Source organism: Rhinatrema bivittatum, chromosome 10 (assembly GCF_901001135.1).
Source record: "Rhinatrema bivittatum chromosome 10, aRhiBiv1.1, whole genome shotgun sequence".
In the NCBI taxonomy this organism is placed as follows: Eukaryota; Metazoa; Chordata; class Amphibia; order Gymnophiona; family Rhinatrematidae; genus Rhinatrema; species Rhinatrema bivittatum.
In genome coordinates this window covers 17,774,817-17,800,165 of record NC_042624.1, presented here as the reverse complement: position 1 = coordinate 17,800,165, position 25,349 = coordinate 17,774,817, and the positions used below count along the sequence as shown (strand labels likewise).

At 43.9% G+C, this 25,349-nt stretch overlaps 1 protein-coding gene across 1 annotated transcript in view; it reads left to right on the top strand.

Annotated features, from left to right (window-relative positions):
- Positions 1–25,349, top strand: part of NUF2 (NUF2 component of NDC80 kinetochore complex) — a 231,761-nt gene that overhangs the window by 117,041 nt on the left and 89,371 nt on the right. Inside the window, exons 6-8 of the mRNA XM_029618644.1 lie at positions 3,576–3,673; positions 7,596–7,669; positions 7,804–7,900. Of these exons, the coding sequence (XP_029474504.1) occupies positions 3,576–3,673; positions 7,596–7,669; positions 7,804–7,900 (269 nt within the window). The remainder of the gene's footprint in view (positions 1–3,575; positions 3,674–7,595; positions 7,670–7,803; positions 7,901–25,349) is intronic.

Here is a 25,349-nt window from a genome sequence, read left to right as displayed (position 1 = left end):
TTCTTTAGATATATTAGTAACTTTCGTTTTAAAATGAGTGGCTATTTTGTTACAAATGTAGAATTGTATATAATAAAATTATCATTTTGAGTAGTGGTTAGGGATTTTACAGTGTTAAACAATGTGTTGGGATTTCCATTGGCTTTGGAAATTGTCTGTCAATTTGACTTCATCAAGCCCTGCTAGACACAGCTCAAGCCAGGGCCTTTCTTCTGTGCCAGAGGGCTGTTGCTCTGGCAACCATTGCGACAGAGGTGCAACAGAGCCAGCAGTTATCAGCCTGGCACATGTTGAGACTGGGTCACATGACTGACCATCCATGTGACACTTGGCATGCTTACACAAGCGCAGAGCCCAGTGGACCCTGAGGTCACAGTGGCACCAGGCCACTCAGTCCTCTAGGATTGCATCTGAGGTACTCCATCTCTCAAGGTCACTTTGTCCTGGTGGCGGGTACTCTGTAATCTGGAATGGGGGATTTCCTTTCGGAGTTTCCCTATTCAAATTATGCTAACCACTGATGCATCTACCCTGGGGTAGGGAGCTCATATAGATGGGCTTGGCTTCCAGGGATTGTGATCTGCTCAGGAACGTTCTTGTCAAATCAACTTCCTGGAGCTTCGGGTGATCAGGTATGCACCACAGACTTTCAGATATTGGCTGTCCAACAAAGTTGTCCTGATCCAGACCAACAACCAAGTAGCCATGTGGTATGCTGTCAAGAGAGGCATGGGATCATACCTCCTGTGTCAGGAAACTGTCCAGGTCTGGTCTTGGGCCCTATTCCACAGGATGGTGTTCAGGGCCATGTACCTGGCTGCAATGGAGAATGTGATAGTTGACAGGCTGAGTCGAGCCTTCAAGACCCCATGAGTGGTCTCTGACCAGGGGGTGCAAATCGGATTTTCATTCTGTGGGGGAACCCAGACCTAGATCTGTTTCTGTACCCCCTGTAACAGGAAGGTGCCTTGTTTCTGCTCCCTGTCCAGGTCAGACTGCAAACCAGCCTCTGACACCCTTATCCATCATTGGGGCAAAGGTCTTGTGTATGCATATCCTCCAATTTTCTTAGTGGCGAAGACTCTCTTGAAGCTTCATGAGGACATAGGTACTATGATCCTCATAGTCCCTTATTGGCCGAGACAGGTCTGGTTTCTACTCCTATGGGAGTTGCCCATCCATAAACCAATCAGTCTAGGTACTTTCCAGATCTCATCCCACAAAATCAGGGCAGGATATGGCATCCCAACTTCCAGGCTCTATCACTCAAAACCTGGATGTTGAAAAGTTAATCCTGCAGCCGATTGATCTTTCAGCGGATGTGTCCTGGTAGCTTCTAGAAAGCCTTCCACCAGAAAATCCTATGGACTGAAGTGGAGGAGGTTTTCCATGTGGTGTGAGCAGAAGGCCCTAGATCTGTTCTCCTGCCCCACACAAAAACTGCTTGACTAATTTCTACACCTATAGGAGGCTAGCTTAAAAACTAACTCTCTGAGTTCATCTTAGTGTGATTGGCGCCTACTAAAACAGTGTAGATGGTACGCCCATTTCTGTACAGCCTATAGTTGTACGTTTCAAGCGAGACCTGCTTCAATTGAAGTATCCCCTAAGGCCTTCTGCTGTATCTTGGGACCTCAACGTGCTATTGGCTCAGCTGATGAAAGCTCCTTTTGAGCTGCTGCGCACCTGTGACCTGTAGTACCTGACCTGGAAGATAATATTTTTGGTGGTGGTCACTTCATCACAGGGACAGCGAGCTCCAGGCCTTAGTGACTTATCCACCTTATACAGGGTGCTTCTGCGCACCCTAAGTTCCTGCCTAAGGTGGTGACAGATTTCCTTCTTAACCAGGCCCCATTTGCACCAAGGCGAATGAGCACTGCACAGTTTGGACTGCAAGCGAGCCTTAGCCTTCTACCTGGAACAGACAGAAGCCCATAGACAGTCCACCCAACTTTTTATTTCTTTTGATAGGAATAGGTTGGGCATTGCCATTGTCAAACAGACAATATCGAAATGGCTTCCAGATTGCATCTCCTTCTCTTATGCCCAGGTGGGACTGCATCTTGAGGGTCATGACCAGGCTCTTTCTGTCAGCCATGGCAGCGTAGATGGCCTACTTGTGAGCAGTTCACGTGGAGGAAGTCTGCAAAGCTGTGGTGGAGTTCTCTCTACACATTCACATCCCACTACTGTCTGGATAGGGATGGTCGACGTGACAGTAGGTTCAGCCAGTCTGTCCTCCGTAACCTGTTTTAGGTGCAGAACCCAACTCTCCCAACCTAATACCAGTTGTTTGGGTTCCAGCTGTCTTCCCCCTCTGTTAACACACCATCAGTGGTGTTGTGCCTGTTGGCACCTGGTTAAGTGTGTGTTGGTCTCCTTTTGTGTTGGAGAGCAGCCTATAGCTTGTGAGGACTACCATCCTGCTTTTCCTCAGAGAAAACAGAGTTGCTTACCTGTATCAGGTGTTCTTTGAGCACAACAGGATGGTAGTCCTCACGAAACCCGCTTGATACCCCGCGGAGTTGGGTTTCTCCTATTTTTTTGTTTTATAGTAATTCTGTGTTGCGAGATTGAAGAGGGACCCCACATGGACGCATGGTATAGGGCATGCTGGGCATGCTCAAAGTTTCTTGAAACTTTGACATAAGTTTTCCGCATCTGGCTCTATCTGATGATGTCACCATGTGTGAATACTAACATCCTAACGACACGCGAACCCTACAGATTCTACCACCCATTGAGACCTAACGGGACAATGTAAATACTAACCACAAAGAGACATTACTGCACAATGTAAATAATCTACCTCTGTAAAGTTTATATTTATTCCTATCTATTCTTATTCTCCTTCATTCCCCAGTTTCAACGACCTTGTTATATTGTAACTTTTTGCTTCTTCTGCATTGGTTAAATGAACAAAGTTTTTCACTCCCCTGTTATCTGTAAACCGGCATGATATGATTGTATCATGAATGCCGGTATAGAAAAAAAAGCCTTAAATAAATAAATAAATAAATCCTGCTATTCTTGGAGAAACCCTGTTATAGGTAAGCAACTCTGCTTTATTTTATCTTGGTAACTTGAGCAGAGTATGTTCTTCAGAAGACAACTTTTCCCATTCACTGGCTTACTTCTCATTAATTGTAACTTTAACATTGTCATACTTGCATTGCTTTTGCATATCTTCATTGTTTCTATTGAATTTTCTGCAACAGATTTTTAGAAATGGAAAATACTCACATTTTCTTTCTCCATTCAAAGATTTTCTATCCCAAATCTGACTGAATGTCTCTAATGTATACTATGTCCCACCTTTATGAGAAACGAATTGAGAGTGAATACATATGTTTTTCATAAAAAGGATCCAACTTAACAATGTTTTTATTAGAAAGAAATACTGTACAAGGCTTTAGGACCAGGAAGCTGGAAGGCCATTTTTTTTAATTGTCTCAGGATTAAGACACATCTTGCAATATTTAATGGTTACATTTTCTCCCATAAACCTTCTGTTTTAGTAATAATCAGTACAGTAAATGTGCCACTAACCTCTAGCATACTCCCTCCTTTAGAAGCAAAACGGTCCCTGATTTTCTTGAGTGGTATCATGAACTACATTCAGTTCAGACAAGAACGACAAAAGGATTATATGGAAAACCTCTGCAGATATGTAAGACTAAATTTTGTATGTACTTATTTTTTTAAACTGCAATCATTATCTTCTCCTGCTGTTCTCTCTTAGTATGTAAAAGGGCATACAGGCCATTCCTTGATACTAAGAAAAATCAGATGTTGCTGTTAGTCTGTATGTGTGTAGGAAGTGGTAGTAATTATGAAAGAAAAAAAAAAAAAACCTGACACTTTCAGTTTAGCAGCCTTCTAACTGTATGAACTTGTGACCCTCTCAATTGCCCTCTTGCAGGATGGGCTAGCTGTATCAAAGTGAAAATCATGTTGGCATTTTCCCTTCATTTTTCATACATTAGTTTGTAAATGACATGCTAAGTGACTTAGGAACTGCTCACTCTATAAGCATGTACCTCTCTAACAGGGTCATTTATCAAATTTCTATAAGGTGTTTTCGCATGTGTTAAGCTCCTTTACCGCCTGCGAAAATGCCTTTAACACCTGCGAAAGCACCATAACGCATGGTGTGTACAAATCAGAAAAAAGGGAGGAGTTTGGGGCGTGATTTGTGACAGAGTGGGCTGGGTTCACAATTTTGCGAAGCCGTATCGCACAGCTTCAACACGTATTTTAACTACACGTTTTTCATTTGCGTAAAGCCGTGCGATAGGGCTAGGTTGAGAGAACATTGTACAAATCTCATCTTTGGGTGCGTTTCCTCACTCCGAAGGTCATCAAATCTTCACAAGAGAGCACTGTTCTGTTCGTATGTCTCATTTCGTACGTCTCAAAGTGGCCCCTAACCCCTACACTAATACCTAAACCTCACTTCTAGTTACTAAATAGCCATAATGCCCTCATTCTAGGTAGATAGTGTCTCTCTCTCTCTCTCTCTCTCAAGTCGACAGTCGCTGAGCAGCACATGGTTCGGAGAGATGTATCTTCAAAGGATACTAATGATGCATTAGAATTAGGGCATCCCGACAATGAGGTTCCAATAATAAGAAAAGTAGTCCAAGTGCCTGTAACTGAAAACTCACCTGAGCTAAAAAATTCCAACTTATCCCTATCAATTAAAAAGCAGAATGAAAATACAAACAAAAAACAAACTTTGAAATGTTTGTATACTAATGCCAGAAGTCTAAGAAGTAAGATGGGAGAATTAGAATGTATAGCAATGAATGATGACATAGACTTAATTGGCATCTCAGAGACATGGTGGAAAGAGGATAACCAATGGGACAGTGCTATACCAGGGTACAGATTATATCGCAGTGACAGAGAGGAGCACCCGGGAGGAGGTGTGGTGCTTTATGTCCGGGATGGCATAGAGTCCAACAGGATAAACATCCTGCAGGAGACTAAATACAAAATTGAATCTTTATGGGTAGAAATCCCTTGTGCGTTGGGGAAGACTATAGTGATAGGAGTATACTACCGTCCACCTGGTCAAGATGGTGAGACAGACAGTGAAATGCTAAGAGAAATTAGGGAAGCTAACCAAATTGGTAGTGCGGTAATAATGGGGGACTTCAATTACCCCAATATAGACTGGGTAAATGTATCATCGGACACGCTAGAGAGATAACATTCCTGGATGGAATAAATGATAGCTTTATGGAGCAATTGGTTCAGGAACCGACGAGAGAGGGAGCAATTTTAGATCTAATTCTCAGTGGAGCACAGGACTTGGTGAGAGAGGTAACTGTGGTGGGGCCGCTTGGCAATAGTGATCATATGATCAAATTTGATTTAATGACTGGAAGAGGAACAGTGTGCAAATCCACGGCTCTCGTGCTAAACTTTCAAAAGGGAAACTTTGATAAAATGAGAAAAATTGTTAGAAAAAAACTGAAAGGAGCAGCTACAAAAGTAAAAAAATGTCCAAGAGGCATGGTCATTGTTAAAAAAAAAATAAATAAATAAAAAAAATAAATATTCCCATTCTAGAAGCATAGTCCAGATGTATTCCACACATTAAGAAAGGTGGAAAGAAGGCAAAACGATTACCGGCATGGTTAAAAGGGGAGGTGAAAGAAGCTATTTTAGGCAAAGATCTTCATTAAAAAATTGGAAGAAGGATCCAACAGAAGAAAATAGGATAAAGCATAAATGTTGGCAAGTTAAATGTAAGACATTGATAAGAAAGGCTAAGAGAGAATTTGAAAACAAGTTGGCTGTAGAGGCAAAAACTCACAGTAAAAACATTTTTAAATATATCTGAAGCAGAAAGCATGTGAGGGAGTCAGGTTAAAGGGGTACTTAGAGAAGATAAGGCCATCGCGGAAAGATTAAACGATTTCTTTGCTTCGGTGTTTACTGAAGAGGATGTTGGGGAGGTACCCATAATGGAGAAGGTTTTCATGGGTAATGATTCAGATGGACTGAATCAAATCACGGTGAACCTTGAAGATGTGGTAGACCTGATTGACAAACTGAAGAGTAGTAAATCACCTGGACCGGATGGTATACACCCCAGAGTTCTGAAGGAACTAAAAAATGAAATTTCAGATCTATTAGTAAAAATTTGTAACCTATCATTAAAAATCATCCATTGTACCTGAAGACTGGAGGATAGCAAATATAACCCCAATATTTTAAAAGGGCTCCAGGGGTGATCCGGGAAACTACAGACTGGTTAGCCTGACTTCAGTGCCAGGAAAAATAGTGGAAGGTGATCTAAACATCGAAATCACAGAACATATAGAAAGACATGGTTTAATGGAACAAAGTCAGCATGGCTTTACCCAAGGCAAGTGTTGCCTCACAAATCTGCTTCACTTTTTTGAAGGAGTTAATAAACATGTGGATAAAGGTGAACCGGTAGATGTAGTGTACTTGGATTTTCAGAAGGCGTTTGACAAAGTTCCTCATGAGAGGCTTCTAGGAAAAGTAAAAAGTCATGGGATAGGTGGCGATGTCCTTTCGTGGATTGCAAACTGGCTAAAAGACAGGGAAAAAAGAGTAGGATTAAATGGACAATTTTCTCAGTGGAAGGGAGTGGTCAGTGGTGTGCCTCAGGGATCTGTATTGGGACCCTTACTTTTTAATATATTTATAAATGATCTGGAAAGAAATACGATGAGTGAGATAATCAAATTTTCAGATGACACAAAATTGTTCAGAGTAGTTAAATCACAAGCAGATTGTGATAAATTGCAGGAAGACCTTGTGAGACTGGAAAATTGGGCATCCCAATGGCAGATGAAATTTAATGTGGATAAGTGCAAGGTGATGCATATAGGGAAAAATAACCCATGCTATAATTACACAATGTTGGGTTCCATATTAGGTGCTACAACCCAAGCAAGAGATCTAGACGTCATACTGGATAACACATTGAAATTGTCGGTTCAGTGTGCTGCGGCAGTCAAAAATGTATAACCCGCTGATTGCTTTTTAATAGAATTCCTTCCCCGCTCCCAGAGTTTGATACTGTGCCCCTTCCTGTCTACAAGATGTCTGGGCTAGAATCTGGAAAAGGTCTATTCCTCCCATAAAGTCTGAACAGAAGCAGAAAGTGTGGAATATAGTGGGCATGGAAAAATTGGCAGGGCAAGTTAGCTTTCTTGGAAATTTTGACTCCTTTTTTCCAATTTTGTTAAATTATTATTTCAGAAGCCTTTCAAAATTAATGGATAATTTCTTGAATAAAAACTGGCTGAGTCCTTGAAGGTGGGTGGTGTCATCGGACAGACCCCTGGTTGGAAGATTTGTTGCACAACTTTTGGAAATATATTGCTGTTGCCAATGTGTCATTTTCTGCATTGTTGCCCCTCATATTCTCAAAAGCTTTGTGACTGTTTATACAGATTTGCAGAGCATATTGGCACCCTTTTCATTCACTCATGTCAGCATATATCTCCCTGCCAGAAATGTTTCTAATGCCCACATTTTGGTGAACTGAGTGCCATATGTAATTGAAGATACATTTTAACCTTGTAAAAATTTCTTTGGATTTGTAGAAAGCAGCTCTTGAAAACATGGAGCAGTTAAAGAAATCCAATGAAGAAGCAGAAATGAAAATAGAAAAACTTGCGTAAGTAGAGTACATAATGTGTTTAAAAAGTAATAACTGTTGCTTGCTGGTAAATATTCAATTTGTAAATTTCTGAAATCTTAACAGAATGTGTAAGAGACCTGATGTTTAAACTATTTTTTTCTTACGTCTAGTACCATCCCACCAGAGCAGCAAGCAGAGTTTAAGGTGATATCTGGTGGTGTTCAAAAGTTGCAGCAAATCATCAACCAGGAATACCGGATGAAAGATGTAAGTCTGGGGTAGAGATTCGTCACTTTTTATACCTGATTTATAAGTAGGAATACCAGTGCTGAAATTTTATTATGTTACCCTACAAAAGAGTGGATTATTACACACAAATAGCAAAAGTAGGTGAATAGGAAAATCAATAGACAGGATATTTGGTCTGCTGTTTTTCTTTTAGTTATAATTTTAAAACAAATGGTGAGCTATAATCAAAGGTCATGATGAAAAGATCTTTCAGGTGAAGTTGAAGTAGAGAAAAATTCCATTGGCTTCAAGTATTAGTATTGTCCTAAATATTTATAAAATATTTTGTTTTCTGTCAGTTACTGGAAGCAGTATACTTCCATTTTTAATTTATAGGATTCATGTAAAATGTTTTTCATTTTGAAGATACTTTTTTACTTTGATTTTAAGATCTCCATAAAATGAACTTCAAGAAAAAGCAGTTAAAGCAACTTTTTAGTTAGACTAACTTTATTTCCTTCACGAGGGAGGTAGTGACTGCACCAGAGAGGAAGCTAGGCTGTAAGAAGAAGCTAGATCTGTTTCCCTTACAGCCTTTAAAATCAGTGTCAGGGATTTGAATTTGGTTCTGTCGGGGACTGCTAGTCAATGAAAATTTGTAGGACTGATGTGATAATCATGTGACTTGCATCTTTCTATTAGTTCTGCAGCGAAGTTTTATATTAGCTTGATTTGTGGAGAGCCTTATCTGTTAAACCCTTATGCGGTGCATTGTAGTAATCCTACCATTGCATGAACTATTGTGATTAGATTTTTCCTTTCTACAAGGGGGGGGGTGGGGGGTGTCTTTGTAATGAGTATATTAGAAACAGTTCTTTAGTGTTGTCTGGATTTGTGGGATCATGGTTAATTCTGAGCCCAGCATGTCTCTGAGGCTTGTAACTTGTAGATATATAGGGGGAGCTTGAAACGTCTGAATAGGATTTTCAAATCTGAGTAGAGGAGGACCGGAAGGCTCACCTGCATACTGCTCCCAGCATCCCCCGGGAGAGGAGTCCAGTGGTCACAGCAAGCGATCCAGGGATTGAATTCCCCAGCTTCCGGATGCCCTGCACCCTTTCCAGTAAAGGAGGACCGGATTGCGTCATGGAGCAATTGGTTCAGGAACCAACAATAGAGGGGGAGCTATTTTAGATTTAATTCTTTGTGGAATGCAGGATTTGGTGAGAGAGGTAACTGTGGTGGGGCCACTTGGCAACAGTGATCATAACATGATCAAATTTAAACTAATAACTGGAAGGGGTACAATAAGTAAATCTGCAGCTCTTAACACTAAACTCAAAAGGGAAACTTTGATAAAATTTATTATTATTTATTTATTTAACACTTTTTCTATACCGACCTTCATGGTAGAGACCATGAAGGTCCATATTTTCCAAAATGAGGAAAATAGAAAAAAACTGAAAGGTGCAGCTGCAAAGGTTAAAAGTGTTCAACAGGCATGGACATTGTTTAAAAATACAATCCTAGAAGCACAGTCCATACGTATTCCACACAAGAAAGGTAGAAGGAAGGCAAAACGATTACTGTCATGGTTAAAAGGTGAGATGAAGGAGGCTATTTTAGCCAAAAAAAAATCCTTCAAAAAGTGGAAGAAGGATCCATCTGAAGAAAATAGGATCGATTTATTTATTTATTTAAATATTTTTGTATGCCGACATACACTTTGAGTATCACATCGGTTTGCATAAAAACATGAACTTGGCGTAGTAGCGTTTTACAGGGAACTAGTCATATATACAAGTAACTTGCAAAAGAATAAATGCGAACTCAGAAAGTAGCTTAAAGCGAATAACGTGAGCTTGATTTACAGTATTTACAAAGGATTCATAAAAAGAACGGCTTGTAAGGGGTAGGGAATGGAAGCTGAGATGAGGTTAAAAAGGGGGTCGGGGAGGGGGGCGGTTAGGTACTGAGCCAGAAGTGATGGTAATATTTATGATGTTGGCTATGGGTTGGGCAATTAAGTTAGGAATGGAGAGGAGATATTTAGTGGGGATAGTGTCTGTAGGATGAGATGATGGTCTTAATCTCTTGAGGATGGCTTCAACTTCTGATGTGGCTATGGTTTCAAATGAATTAAGTTTCATGGTGAGGTTGTTAGGGGGAGTTGTGCTAGGTGGAGTGGTAGAGGGGAAACGTAATAACAGAGTATTGATTTTGTCCTGGAAATAAAGTGCAAGGTCCTCGCATTTGGTACTAGCTTCATCGTCTGGGATGTGGGCATGAGGAGAGTTTAGTAAGGGAGGCCACAAATTCAAAGGGCATTGCACTGGAGTTGGTGAATCTTGTGGGCGTAAAAATCTCTTAGTTTTATGTAGCATGTCACGGTAGTTATGGAGGGATGTTTTATATTTAGCAAGGAGTGTAGGTGTTGGATATTTGCGCCAACGTTTTTCAAGCTTTCTAAGCTGATGTTTCATATGTTTCAAATTATGCGTATACCAGGGTTTTAGTTTATTGTTTTGAGAGGAGCTTATTTCTCTGGATTGCAGTGGGCAAATTTTTTCTGCCACAGTGTTGGTGAGGTGCCAAGAAGCTAGAGCCGAATTTGTGTTGGAGAGGTCTAAACGGTCCAAGGTGCCTGATAGGGAAGTGATGAGGTCATCTCTATTGCATGTTTTCCTGAAGTGTATGATGGTTTTTTGGGTATGTGGGGGGGAGGGCGTTGTTAAGGGAGCATGTGGTTTTAATAAGAAAGTGGTCGGACCAGGGGATGGGAGAAAATGTAGGGGGGTCCATTAGTATGAAGGAATTTATGAAGATCAGATCTAGGGTATGTCCAGCTCGATGGATGGGGTTGTTTATAAGCTGCCTGAAGCCTATTGCCTTTATTGATTCTAGTATGGTGTCACAGGAATTTGTTTGAGGGGTTGAGTCAACATGAAGATTATAATCTCCAAGGATGATGGTAGGGGTGTCTATATTAATATTCTTGGTGATATATTCAATGAGCGGAGATGGGTTTGAGTCAAGGGTACCTGGGGGGGAGTATATAAGGCAGATTTGGAACAATGGGGATTTGAAGAGACCTAGCTCCATCTTAGGTGGTGGGACAGTAGGTTGATGTACTAGTTTGAGATTCTTTTTGGTTGCTAAGAGGATACCTCCACCTTTTCTTTTAGGTCTGGGAATGGATATGATATCGTAAGCGTCTGTGGGTAGTTGATTTAGTAGGACAATATCGGGTTCTACATAAGAACATAAGAAATTGCCATGCTGGGTCAGACCATCAAGCCCAGCATCCTGTTTCCAACAGAGGCCAAACAAGGCCACAAGAACCTGGCAATTACCCAAACACTAAGAAGATCCCATGCTACTGATGCAATTAACAGCAGTGGCTATTCCCTAAGTAAACTTGATTAATAGCCGTTAATGGACTTCTCCTCCAAGAACTTATCCAAACCTTTTTTGAACCCAGCTATACCAACTACACTAACCAGATCCTCTGGCAACAAGATCCAGAGCTTTATTGTGCGTTGAGTGAAAAATAATTTTCTCCGATTAGTCTTAAATGTGGTACTTGCTAACTTCATGGAATGCCTCCTAGTCCTTCTATTATTCGAAAGTATAAATAACCGATTCACATCTACTTGTTCAAGACCTCTCATGATCTTAAAGACTTCTATCATATCCCCCCTCAGCTGTCTCTTCTCCAAGCTGAACAGCCCTAACTTCTTCAGCCTTTCCTCATAGGGGAGCTGTTCCATCCCCTTTATCATTTTGGTTGCCCTTCTCTGTACCTTCTCCATCGCAACTATATCTTTTTTGAGATGCGGTGACCAGAATTGTACACAGTATGCAAGGTGCGGTCGCACCACGGGGCGATATAGAGGCATTATGACATTTTATCTTAAACATGTCTCTGTGATAGCACAAATGTCTGGGTTGATGTCTAAGAGGGTGTCATTGAGGATGGGTATTTTTTTGCCTATTGATTGCTTATTGAGCAGGATGAGGGAAAGGGTGGTCAAACCTAAGATATTTGGGACATGGGAGGGGTGATCATAGAGGGGAGGAGTGTTTTAAGGTAAGATCTGTGTCTGGGGGGATGAGGAGGGAGGGGTTTGTGATTGTAGTATTTGAGTGTTGGTATCTTATGGTTCAGCATGATGGCGATAGAGGGGGTATAGCAAGGAAGTTCGTTTACCAAGAAATGGGGCTTTAGTAAACCTGGTGAGAGGGAGTCAACCAGGTATGAGGGAGGGAAGTTTGGTTTCAAGGGAAGATATGCGGAGGGAGTTCTTGCCAAGGTGGACAGTGGGGTTCTCACAGGACAAGCAGGATGGTAGTCCTCACATATGGGTGACATCATCAGAATGGAGCCCAATCACGGAAAACTTCTGTCAAAGTTTCCAGAACTTTGACTGGCCCCTACTGGGCATGCCCAGCACGGCACTAACCCTGCAGCCAGCAGGGGTCCCCCTTCAGTCTTCTTTTTTCCGCGCAGCAGTAGCCTCGCGGTTTAGGATCTCTGAAGAGATTCCTGACAGGAATTTTCCTCAGGGAGTTAATTAAACTTAAATTGCCCCACAGGGGTCCCTTCTCTAACTTTTCTCAGGCCGCTATACTCCGGTAAGTTTTTCACCGTTTTTCGTCGATTACCATCGAGTTTGGCCCTCACGGCCTACTGGCCGTCGACCGTACCGCTGCTCAATTTTACTATGGCCATGGCGTCGGGGTTTCGTCAGTGCCCGGACTGTACTCGCACCATGTCTATCACAGACCCTCATGGAGTCTGTGTAATGTGTTTAGGCCGTGAGCATGATGTCCTGACTTGCACCAAATGTGCCCTCATGACACCAAAAGGTCGCAAAGCCAGAATGGAGAAGATGGGACTCCTTTTCCATGTTCACACCCCGACGCTGTCCATCGCATCGACGTCATCGGAACCGGCACCGTCGAAGTCGCACCAGCATCGACAACCGTCCGGTGACCGCCCGCCATCGACGTTGTCACGACCATCGACTCCTGTTTCTCCCCCTCAAGATCGAGGGGATCGTAAGTCTCGGACCGTCGAGGGAACAAAATCATCGACCTCGCCACCGTCCGAGCCACCATTGAAGAAGCCCCATCCAGGAACGGCACCGACCACTCCTGCGACCGGGACATCGAGGCAACCCTCACCCAATCGGGGTTTGGGAGTCGCGATTCCCCCTGTAAAGGTGGTCCCTCCGACTGTACCTCAGCCTCCCTCTTCCATCACGGAGCCGGGGCTGATTGCACCAGGTCTCCGGGAAGAACTGGACCGGCTGGTCCAGGAGGCCGTCGACAAGGCGATGCAATGACTCCAGGTTCCTCCGGCACCGACACCGGTACCGAGAGTGGAACTGGTCACCAACCCGATTCCAGCAGCGCTGGCACCGCTGCTATCCCGGATGGAAGCGCTCATGACTGCCCTTCCACCGGTGATTCCCGGGTCTCCGATGGCTCCGGTGCGCTCCCCGATGACAGCTTCATCGGGAGGAGAAACACCATTCCGCATTCCTCCTTCGGGGGTATTGCCTCAGCCATCGGTGCCATGTCGTCCCTCGCCACCGATTCATTCATCAGGGGCGATACGCACATTGGCGCCATCGATGCCGGCACCGATACCCCCCCAGGGTGTCCACGGTGCCCCCGGTGATTCCTTCGATTTTCTTGGAGCCTCAGCCGGGCCCTTCGGGTATCCAACCCCCTTCTTGTCCTACAGGTCAGCCTGCTGATCCTTATGACACCTGGGGTGATGATACTTCCACAGACACCGATGACTTACCTTCACCTCCTTCTCCTACTGAAAGTAGAAAGCATTCTCCTCCAGAGCACTTTTCTTTCATTAATTTTGTGAAGGAAATGTCGGAATTGGTCCCTTTTCAGCTTCAGACAGAGCAAGATGATAGGCACCAGATGATGGAGCTTCTCCAGTTCCTGGATGCCCCTAAAGTGATCACTTCTATTCCCATTCATCAAGTTCTTCTTGACCTCCTCAAAAAGAACTGGGAAAACCCTGGATCCATTGCCCCAGTACACAGAAAGGCTGACACTACCTATCTAGTAGAGTCAGCCCCTGGCTTTCAAAAATCTCAGCTTGACCACCACTCAGTTGTGGTAGAATCAGCTCAAAAGAAAGCAAAAAGGACGAAGCCTCACTCGTCTACCCCTCCTGTTAAGGAACACAAGTTCCTAGACAATATTGGTCGACGAGTGTTCCAAGGGGCCATGCTCATCTCTAGAATTGCTTCTTACCAGCTGTACATGACCCAATACAACAGGGTCATTTTCCAGCAAATACAGGACTTCTCTGAAACCCTGCCTGACCAATTCCAAGAACATCTTCAAATCCTTGTCAACAATGGGTTTGAGGCAGGAAAGCATGAGATAAGAACAGCTTACGATATCTTCGACACCTCCACTAGAGTGTCTGCAACTGCCATTTCGGCAAGATGCTGGACCTTGCTCAAGTCTTCTGACCTTCGCCCAGAAGTACAAGACAGGCTCTCTGACCTGCCCTGTAAAGGAGATAATCTGTTCGGTGAACAGATTCAACAAATAGTGGCTGAATTAAAGGACCATCATGAGACCCTCAAACAGCTCTCATCGATACCTTCTGACTTCCCTTATAGACAGCCCTTCAAGAAGGACTCTAAGAAGTCATTCTTCCGCCCAAGGAAGTACTATCCTCCACCAACAAGGTCCCGAGTTACGAGGCCTTATCAAAAATCTCAGCCTCGCCAGCCCCGGAAGCAATAGCCACAAGCAGCTCCCCAGCCGGGGCCTGCTTCAGGTTTTTTACTTTCCCTTGGAGAGCAGCAGCCTGATTCCTCTGCCAGGCATACCAGTGGGAGGTCGATTGTGCCACTTTCACGGCATGTGGCAATCAATCACAACCGACCAATGGGTACTAGCAATCATTGCTCAGGGTTACCACCTGAACTTTCTTGCTCTTCCATCGGAATCACCACCTCTACAAGCGTGGAGAGTAACCGACCACTCTGTCCTTCTGGAGCAGGAGGTTTCCCCCCTTCTCCAGTTAAGGGCAATAGAACCCGTCCCTCTTTCGCAACAAGGCCTAGGGTTCTATTCCCGGTACTTTTTGATCCCCAAAAAATCCGGGGGGCTTCGTCCAATTCTGGACCTACGTGCCCTCAACAAGTACCTCCAGCGGGAAATGTTCAAGATGGTAACCTTGGGCTCGCTTCTACCTCTTCTACAAAGAGGTGACTGGCTCTGCTCTCTGGACATCCAGGACGCATACACCCACGTTGCGATATCTCCAGCTCATCACAAGAAACTCAGGTTTTTAGTAGGCCCAAGGCACTATCAATTCCGGGTGCTTCCATTCAGCCTAGCATCAGCACCATGAGTCTTTACCAAATGTCTCGTAGTTGTCGCAGCCTTTCTCAGGAAAGAAGGTGTTCACGTCTACCCCTATCTAGACGACTGGTTAATCAGGGCCCCAACCCAGCAAGCCGCTCGATCGTCCCTGGATTTGACCCTGCACACACTCTAATTTCTCTAGGATTTCTCGTCAATTACGAGAAATCCTATTTAGTCCCATCTCAAACCTTGTCGTTCATTGGGGTAGACTTGGACACTTTACAGGCAAAAGCCTTTCTACCTCAACAACGAGTGCAAACCCTCGTGTCCCTCGCTCACCAGTTGCAGTCTCAGTATACAGCAACAGCTCGGCAATTCCTTGTCCTTCTCAGACACATGGCGTCCTCAGTCCATCTCACACCGATGGCCCGCCTGGCCATGAGGCTCATGCATTGGACTCTGAGGTCACAATGGATTCAAGCTGTTCAGCCTCTGTCAACCATTGTCCACATCACTGACGCACTCCGTCTCTCTCTCGCGTGGTGGAAAGATCAGAACAATCTCCTCCAGGGACTGCCTTTTCACCTACCAGATCCTCAACTCATTCTCACCACCGACTCTTCCAACCTCGGGTGGGGAGCTCATGTGAACGATCTACAGACACAAGGATCTTGGTCTCCAGAGGAAGCCAAACACCAGATAAATTTCCTGGAGCTTTGAGCAATGCGATATGCTCTCAGAGCTTTTCAGGATTGCCTATCAAATCACGTCATCCTGATTCAGACGGACAACCAGGTGGCCATGTGGTACATCAACAAGCAGGGAGGCACAGGCTCCTTCCTTCTGTGTCAGGAAGCTGCGCAGATTTGGGCGGAAGCGCTCTCCCACTCGATGTACCTCAGGGCCACCTATTTGCCGGGACTGCACAATGTCTTGGCAGACAAACTGAGTCGTGTCTTCCAACTGCACGAGTGGTCTCTCAACCCCTCGGTAGTGACCTCTCTCTTCCAGCAATGGGGTTATCCCCAAATAGACCTCTTTGCGTTCCCTCAGAACCACAAGGTGGACAATTACTGCTCCCTCATTCGGAGCGAGCGCTCTCAGCCCAGAGATGCATTCTCCCTCTCGTGGGCAGCCGATCTGCTTTATGCATTGCCTCCACTTCCTCTTCTCTCAAAGACTCTTGTGAAGCTCCGACAGGACAAAGGAACCATGATCCTGATAGCACCTCACTGGCCAGGCCAAGTGTGGTTTCCCATACTCCAGGATCTCTCCATCCGCAGGCACATTCCCTTGGGAATGCACCCGCTTCTGATCACTCAGAACGACGGATGTCTACGCCATCCCAATCTTCAGGCCTTGTCCCTGACGGCATGGATGTTGAAAGGTTAATCCTTCAACCACTTAACCTTTCAGATTCAGTTTCTCGTGTCCTGATTGCTTCACGGAAGCCTTCCACAAGAAAGTCTTATTCTATAAATGGAAAAGGTATACATCATGGTGTTCTTCACAATCCCTTTATCCCTTTTCCTGTCCAATTCCAAGGTTTTTGGACCATCTGTGGCATTTATCGGAATCAGGTCTAAAGACCTCTTCCATCAGAATGCATTTCAGTGCGGTAGGCGCCTTCCATAAAGGTGTCGGGTATGTCCCTATATCGTTACAACCCCTCGTAACACGTTTTCTTAAAGGCTTGCTCCATATCAAGTCACCTTTATGTCTTCCGGCCCCTTCTTGGGACCTTATTCTGGTTCTCGGGCGGCTCATGAAACCACCATTCGAACCTCTTCACTCCTGTGACCTAAAATATCTCACATGGAAAGTGATTTTCCTTTTGGCTATCACTTCAGCCCGCAGGGTTAGTGAGTTACAGGCCCTAGTTACCTATTCGCCTTACACTAAACTCCTGCAGGACCGGGCTGTACTCCGCACTCACCCTAGGTTTTTGCCTAAGGTAGTTTCGGAGTTTCACATTAATCAATGCATCATACTACCTACCTTTTTTCCCAGGCCCCACTCTAACCTAGGGGAACAGGCTCTGCATACCTTTGACTGTAAACGGGCTCTAGCGTTCTACCTAGACCGTACAGTTGCCCACAGGAACAGCACTCAGTTATTCATCTCTTTCCATCCTAACAAATTAGGGCAACCTGTGGGTAAGCAGACTCTCTCCTCCTGGTTGGCGGACACTTTATCTTTTTGCTATCAGCAAGCAGGCATTCCTTTCCAAGACCGTATTAAAGCACACTCTGTGAGGGCCATGGCGACTTCAGTAGCACACCTGCGATCGGTGCCGCTTCCTGACATTTGCAGGGCTGCCACCTGGAGTTCTCTCCACACTTTCACAGCCCACTATTGCTTGGACAAAGCCGGAAGACAAGATTCCATCTTCGGCCAATCTGTCCTGTGTAACCTATTTCCAACGTGACGTACCAACACCCTTCCGCCTACCCGGTGGGGTTCAGGATGCCCTCTACCAAATTCCACCCCAGTTGTTGTGCCTGTTGCATGCCGTTGGGTATATTTGGTGCATGTTCGGACATCCTCAGCTCGGTACTCACCCATATGTGAGGACTACCGTCCTGCTTGTCCTGTGAGAAAGCAAGTGTTGCTTACCTGTAACAGGTGTTCTCACAGGACAGCAGGATGTTAGTCCTCACGAAACCCGCCCGCCACCCCGCGGTATTGGGTTCGTAACGTTTTGTTGTTTTATTTTTTCGGCACTGCCTGTAGCTATCAAATAAGACTGAAGGGGGACCCCTGCTGGCTGCAGGGTTAGTGCCGTGCTGGGCATGCCCAGTAGGGGCCAGTAAAAGTTCTGGAAACTTTGACAGAAGTTTTCCGTGATTGGGCTCCATCCTGATGATGTCATCCATATGTGAGGACTAACATCCTGCTGTCCTGTGAGAACACCTGTTACAGGTAAGCAACACTTGCTTTCAGTGCCACAATGAGACTAGTGAAAGGGGAATTTGAATGATGGAAGAGCAGAGTGGGATAAAGGGGGGAGAGGAATTACTTTAGAGAGGATCAGCAGTACAGGAGAATTGCAGATAAAATGCTCTAAGAGGAGGGTGGAGGGTACCTGTGGGGGCGAGGAAGAAGGGGGAGCAAGCAGATGGCTAGGAAGGGCTGTGAAGGTTCAATTCAGTAAGTGCCCAGTGTAAGGGGCACAGATAGGGGCAGGCCCCTTTGTCGTGCTCCGCAGGCGTGCGACGCCTGCAGCAGATCCTATATTTGGCTCGATCCGGGTCTTTGCTGACGCAGGCAGGCAGTGGGCGGGCTTAGCAGCCGGCTCAGGCTGATGTGATGGGCCCGATCGGGGGCGAGTTTGCGGCAGCCCCCACGTGTGCTGGGATCCGAAGGCCCTCAACCCCGATGGGTCAGCGCCGGTCGCACAGGCCGGAGGAAGAGAGAAAAGGCTGGGTACCTGCAGCAGAACCTATTTATGGATAAAATATAAGCATTGCCAAGTTAAGTGTAAAACATTGATAAGATAGGCGAAGAGAGAATTTGAAATGAAGTTGGCCATAAAGGCAAAATATTTTTAAAATATATCCAAAGCAAGAAACCTGTGAGGGAGTCGGTTGGACCATTAGATGACCGAGGGGTTAAAGGGGCTCTTAGGGAAGATAAGGCCATTGCAGAAAGACTAAATGAACTATTTGCTTCCGTGTTGACTGAGGATGTTGGGGAGATACCAGTTCTTGAGATGGTTTTCAGGGGTGATGAGTCAGATGAACTGAACGAAATCACTGTGAACCTGGAAGATGTAGTAGGCCAGATTGACAAACTAAAGAGTGGCAAATCACCTGGACCGGATGGTATGCATCCTAGGGTACTGAAGGAACTAAAAAATGACATTTCTGATCTATTAGTTAAAATTTGTAACCTATCATTAAAATCATCTATTGTACCTGAAGACTGGAGGGTGGCCAATGTAACCCCAATATTTAAAAAGTCACCAGGGGTGATCTGGGTAACTATAGACCAGTGAGCCTGACTTCAGTGCCGGGAAAAATAGTGGAAACTATTCTCAAGATCAAAATCGTAGAGCATATAGAAAGACATGGTTTAATGGAACACAGTCAACATGGATTTACCCAAGGGAAGTCTTGCCTAACAAATCTGCTTCATTTTTTTGAAGGGGTTAATAAACATGTGAATAAAGGTGAACCGGTAGATGTAGTGTATTTGGATTTTCAGAAGGCATTTGACAAAGTCCCTCATGAGAGGCTTCTAAGAAAACTAAAAAGTCATGGGATAGGAGGCGATGTCCTTTCGTCGATTACATACTGGTTAAAAGACAGGAAACGGAGAGTAGGATTAAATGGTCAATTTTCTCAGTGGAAAGGGGTAAACAGTGGAGTGCCTCAGGGATCTGTCCTTAGATCAGTGCTTTTCAATATATATATATATATATAAATGATCTGGAAAGCAATACGACGAGTGAGGTTATCAAATTTGCAGATGATATAAAATTATTCAGAGTAGTTAAATCACAAGCGGATTGTGATACATTACAGGAGGACCTTGCAAGACTGGAAGATTGGGCATCCAAATGGCAAATGAAATTTAATGTGGACAAGTGCAAGGTGTTGCATATAGGGAAAAATAACCCTTGCTGTAGTTACATGATGTTAGGTTCCATATTAGGAACTACCACCAAGGAAAAAAATCTAGGCATCATAGTGGACAATACTTTAAAATCGTTGGCTCAGTGTGCTGCTGCAGTCAAAAAAGCAAACAGAATGTTAGGAATTATTAGGAAGGGAATGGTTAATAAAACGGAAAATGTCATAATGCCTGTATATCGCTCCATGGTGAGACCACACCTTGAATACTGTGTAGAATTGTGGTCACCGCATCTCAAAAAAGATATAGTTGCGATGGAGAAGGTACAGAGAAGGGCAACCAAAATGATAAATGGGATGGAATAGTTCCCCTATGAGGTAAGGATGAAGAGGGTAGGGCTTTTCAGCTTGGAGAAGAGACAGCTGAGGGGGGGATATGATAGAGGTCTTTAAGATCATGAGAGGTCTTGAACGAGTAGATGTGAATTGGTTATTTACACTTTCGAATAATAGAAGTACTAGGGAGCATTCCATGAAGTTAGCAAGTAGCACATTTAAGCCTAATCGGAGAAAATTATTTTTCACTCAACGCACAATAAAGCTCTGGAATTTGTTGCCAGAGGATGCAGTTAGTGTAGCTGGGTTCAAAAAAGATTTGGATAAATTCTTGGAGGAGAAGTCCATTAACTGCTATTAATCAAGTTTAATAGCCACTGCTATTAATTGCATCAGTAGCTTGAGATCTTCTTAGTGTTTGGGTAATTGCCAGGTTCTTGTGGCCTGGTTTTGTAACCGTCTCTTTTTAGTCAGTAAGGAGGTCCAGACAACTGATCCGTAAAGATAGACTTTTATTGCCAGCAAGATGCAGCTAAGACAAAGGCTCAGTACAACTGCATGCCCCTCCCCTCCAGGAGCAGACTCTTATGCACTTTACAGTTCTTATCTTTTACACATGCGTTCTAAGCATTGCTGAGCAAGCATATTCCGGCTGAAGGGGCTACTGACCCCCTCCCTAGACACCCTGGAACTTTCGTGAAACTTCTCCCATGTTCTGCAGGAGAGGCTGCTGGGACTTGCAGTTCTGGAAAGGAATTCGCGAGTCTGCAGTAATACAGCCCATCACATAATACATCCATTGTTCTAATCTAGGTTACAGCAGTGAAAGCTTATCAGAGAATAAGAACAGCGAAGCCAAAAAAAATGAAAATGTGCAATGTGCTGACAGAGAGTTTCTCAATGTCCTAATTACAGCTGTATTGCAGACTGTAAGTAAACCCGTCATGAAGCAGGGAATTCTGGTACATGAAGTCCTTTGTCAGGTTAAAGCGTTCAGACTCCTTCATTCCCCCCTTTGATACTTATCATTCTTTATGAAAAGTATCACACCATCACAACGCAACTGTGGAGCTGAAAGAAACAGAAACAAGAAAAATTAGCAATTTGAGTTCTCAGGGGGCCCTAATTTCCCAGGTTACAGTTTGGCCTCTGTTGGAAACAGGATGCTGGGCTTGATGGACCCTTGGTCTGACCCAGCATGGCAATTTCTTATGTTTTTATGTTCGTGTTATGTATCTGGAGATTCAAGAAAATAGTATGTACTGGCAAAAGTGTATATACTGGCAAGTTAGATGCAAAACAATAGTAAAAAAAGATGGACAAAATTTGAGAAGAAGCTTGCCAAAGAAGCAAACTCTAATAAACTTTTTCAACTCATTAAAAACAAGATCAGTTAGTGAATCAGTTGGGCAGCTGAGGGGCAAATAGGGGAGGGAAGACCAGGAAATTGCAGAAAAATTGAATGAATTCTTTGCCTCTATTTACTGAGGAGAATGTTAAAAAGCTACTATTGCTGGAAACGTTCTTTGGTGATTCTGATCAACTAAAATAAATCTCTGATAATGGAGGATGTAATATGCTAAACTGACAAACTAAAGCAAATCACTAGGACCTGATGATTCTGAATGAACTAAATATTAATAAAAATATCATGAGAGACCACAATAATGAAATGTCACACCAGTGATTATACAAAGAAAGACATAATTTTCACTTTAGTTCTTATTGATTAGGCTGTGCAGCATGCTACTATATTGAAATGGACCCTCCTAACAAAATGCACTAGCTCATATATGCCAACAAGGCATATCACGGTAACCGAGCACAGTTATCACTGATCTTTAATATTCAATGTTAAATGTTTTTACTCTTTTTTTTTAATTTTATTTTAAGTGATGCAATTGAAGATGAATGGATCATTGAATATTTTGTATGATTTGTATGAGGGTTTTTTTTTTAATTTGTGCATTTGAAAATTTGAGACACTTGGAGATTCTGAAGGGCAGTATTTGGAGACTTGAAAAATTTAGAGATACTTAGACTATTTTTAAATTGCAATCACCTAAAAAAAACAAAATGTTAAAATATTGAACATTCTTGACCGATGATTATAATTCTGTACTGTTGTCTGAAAGAATTCATAGACGAAATTGCAAACCTGTTTCTAGCAATCTGTGACTTATTTAAAATGGACACAATACCTTAATACTGGAGGGTAGACAATATAATACTGATTTTTAAAAAGTCACCGGGATGGTCCAGGAAATTATAGATCAGTAAGCCTGATGCTGGTACAGGTCAAATTGTTATAAAAATTCTTAAAATAATTACTGGCCATATATGATTTAAAAAGTAATATATGTATATATGCATGTGTATGTATGTACTGTATTTTTTGCTCCATAAGACGCACCTAGGATTCAGAGCGGGGAAATTTAAAAAAAAATAAAAATGGTGCGCTAAACCAGCTCTGTTCCTGGGTGTCTGTGCGTCTTATGGAGCAAATTAGGGTAGGGCATAAAATGGGTTTTTTTTGTCCCCATTCCCCATCCCAACCCTTTAAATTTAATTAACTACAAACCCCCCCCCAAGACTTGCCAAAAGTCCCTGGTGGTCCGGAGCGATCTCCTGCTCTTGGGCCGTCGGCTGCCAGTATTCAAAATGGTGCCGATTAGCCTTTGCCCTTACTATGTCACAGGGGCTACCACGTGACAGGGGCCGACCAATGGCACCGGTAGCCCCTGTGACACATAGTAAGGGCAAAGGCTATTGGCGCCATTTTGAATACTGGCAGCCGACAGCCCAAGTACAGGAGATCGCTCTGGACGACTAGGGACTTTTGGCAAGTATTGGGGGGGGGGGGGGGTCAGGAGGCTGGGGGTTGAAGTAAATTAAATTTAAAGGGTTGCAATGGGGAATGGGGACAATAAAAACATTGGTTGTACCGTATTTTCCGGTGTATAAGACGACTTTTTAACCCCTGAAAATCTTCTCAAAAGTCGGGGGTCGTCTTATACGCTGGGTATCGTCTTATAGGGCAGCGCTTCTCACCGGTGTGTCGCCAAGCATTCCTGGAGAGGGCAGGGGAGGGAGGAGAACTGTGCATGCACTCTTACCTGCATTAAAAGAGAGGTGTCCAGGAGAGGATGGGGAGACAGGAAAACTGCACATGCACTTATAGCTGAGTTAAAAAGAGAGACATTCCTGGAGAGGGCAGGAGAGAGGGCGGATAACAGTGTGTGTTGTGTTTGAGATCATCAACAGCACACGCGCTATTTTATTGCCGCCCACCCAAATAGCGGGTGCAAAGCAAGTGGGATTTTAAACACATGCACCTTATGTTAGTTTTGACGAGAAACTATACAGACAGTTCTCTTTGAAAATCAGCTGCTCTTCCTTCGCTGCTGCCGTTGCCGCTGGGCTATCAGCATGTTCAAGCCCAGCGGGAACGGCAGCGGTGCAAAAAAAAATAAAAAAGCTGTGGCATCCGCGGCTGGCCTTTTCTTCTTCCCCCCCCCCCCCGACCTGGAACAGGAAGTGATACACAGTGCGGTGCGCGGGAAGGAGAAAGCCGTGCCGCATGAAAAAATAGCAGCAGCGACAGCAGCATCGGCCCCCGAGCAATCGAAGCAGCTGATAATAGGGAAAGGAGACAGCAGCAGAAGCCTCCCGCGGCCGATAGGATTCTTCTTTCTTGGCCTGTGGGGGCTGGAAGAGGCGGCTGCTGCAGCAGCTACTATTTGTGCTTTGGAGGCGGGGGAGGGGAGAGGAAGTGAGTGAGAGAGAGAGAGAAGCAGCCAGCCAGCCAGTGTGTAAGTGAGAGAATGCATTTGATTGAGAGCATGTGTGTGATTGAGAGAAACTGGTCAGAGGGCTCATGTGTGGGTATATGTGAGAGACAATGAAAGTGACTGCTCAAGGAGATGACTGATGTGTATGTGAGTGTGAGAGAGAGAAAAAGCATGGAAGTGAGAAATCTGGGTATGTGAAAAAGCATGGGAGTAAGAAGCCTGATTATGTGAGAGAGAGCATGGGGGTGGGAGGGCTGTGTGTGTGTGCATGCATGAGAGAGAGACTGGTTAATAAGGTGACGGTGTGTGTGTGAGAGAAAGAGACTGGTGTGTGTGAATGTGAGAGAAAGAATGTGATTCAGGGAATGAGAAGCCTGTGCACGTGGAGAGCGAGCATGGAAATGAGAGAGAGACTGGTGTGTGTGTGTGTGAGACAGAGAAAGTGATTATGAGAGTGAGAAGCCCGTATATGTATGGTAAGCAGAACACGGGAGTGGGAAGCCTGTGTGTGTGTGTATGGCATGAGAGAAACTGTTCAGGAAGGTGTCTGGTGTGTGTGTCAAAGACTGTTTGGGAAATGATTGGTGTGTGAGAGACAGAAACTGGTCATGGGGGCATGACTGGTATGGTGTGTGTGTGTGTGACATGGACCCTAAGGAAGAGGACCATGAGTATAGAGCTTAGCCACTACTGCTGCTTCTGGTGTGTGCTACGGCCTGCATGGAAGAGGAGTAGGAAAGCTGCTGGAGGGGGTAAGTAAAGGTGGCTTTTTAAGTTTATTTTTCTTGATTGACTGCCATTTTAATTATTTAATATTATGTGATGTCTGCTTTTTTGAAATATTTTATTGGTGTTTGGAGAATGTTTAATAGTTTTATGAGTTTTTAATTGTTGGATGTTATTCTGTTCATAGCTGTTTTGAAACATTTATTCTGCTTATTAGTATAGTTTTACAATTATTTCTGTGTGGGGATCTATAGCTGCTTGCTAGTTCTGTTTTCCTAATGAGAGGTGTATTGGTTTTTAGGGCCTGATATACGGTATTTGTAGTGTTACCTTTTCATAGATAGGGTTGCTCCTGTTTGAGTGTAAAATTATTTTTTTTCTTAAAAATGTGTATAAAAAAGGGGGGGTCGTCTTATACGCCGGAAAATACGGTAATTAGTTTTGTTTTGTTTTTTTTAATATTCGCTCCATAAGATGCACAGACATTTTCCCCCTACTTTTGGGGGGGGAAAAAAGTGTGTCTTATGGAGCGAAAAATACGGTATATACTATGTGTATGTATATTTATTTATTTATTTAGCATTTTTATATACCGACTTTCCAATAACAGAATTACTGATCAATTCGGTTTACATTTTAACAGTAACATTGACAAGTAAATGTCTTACAATGAACAGGTCGATATAACTTGGATAAGTATATAAG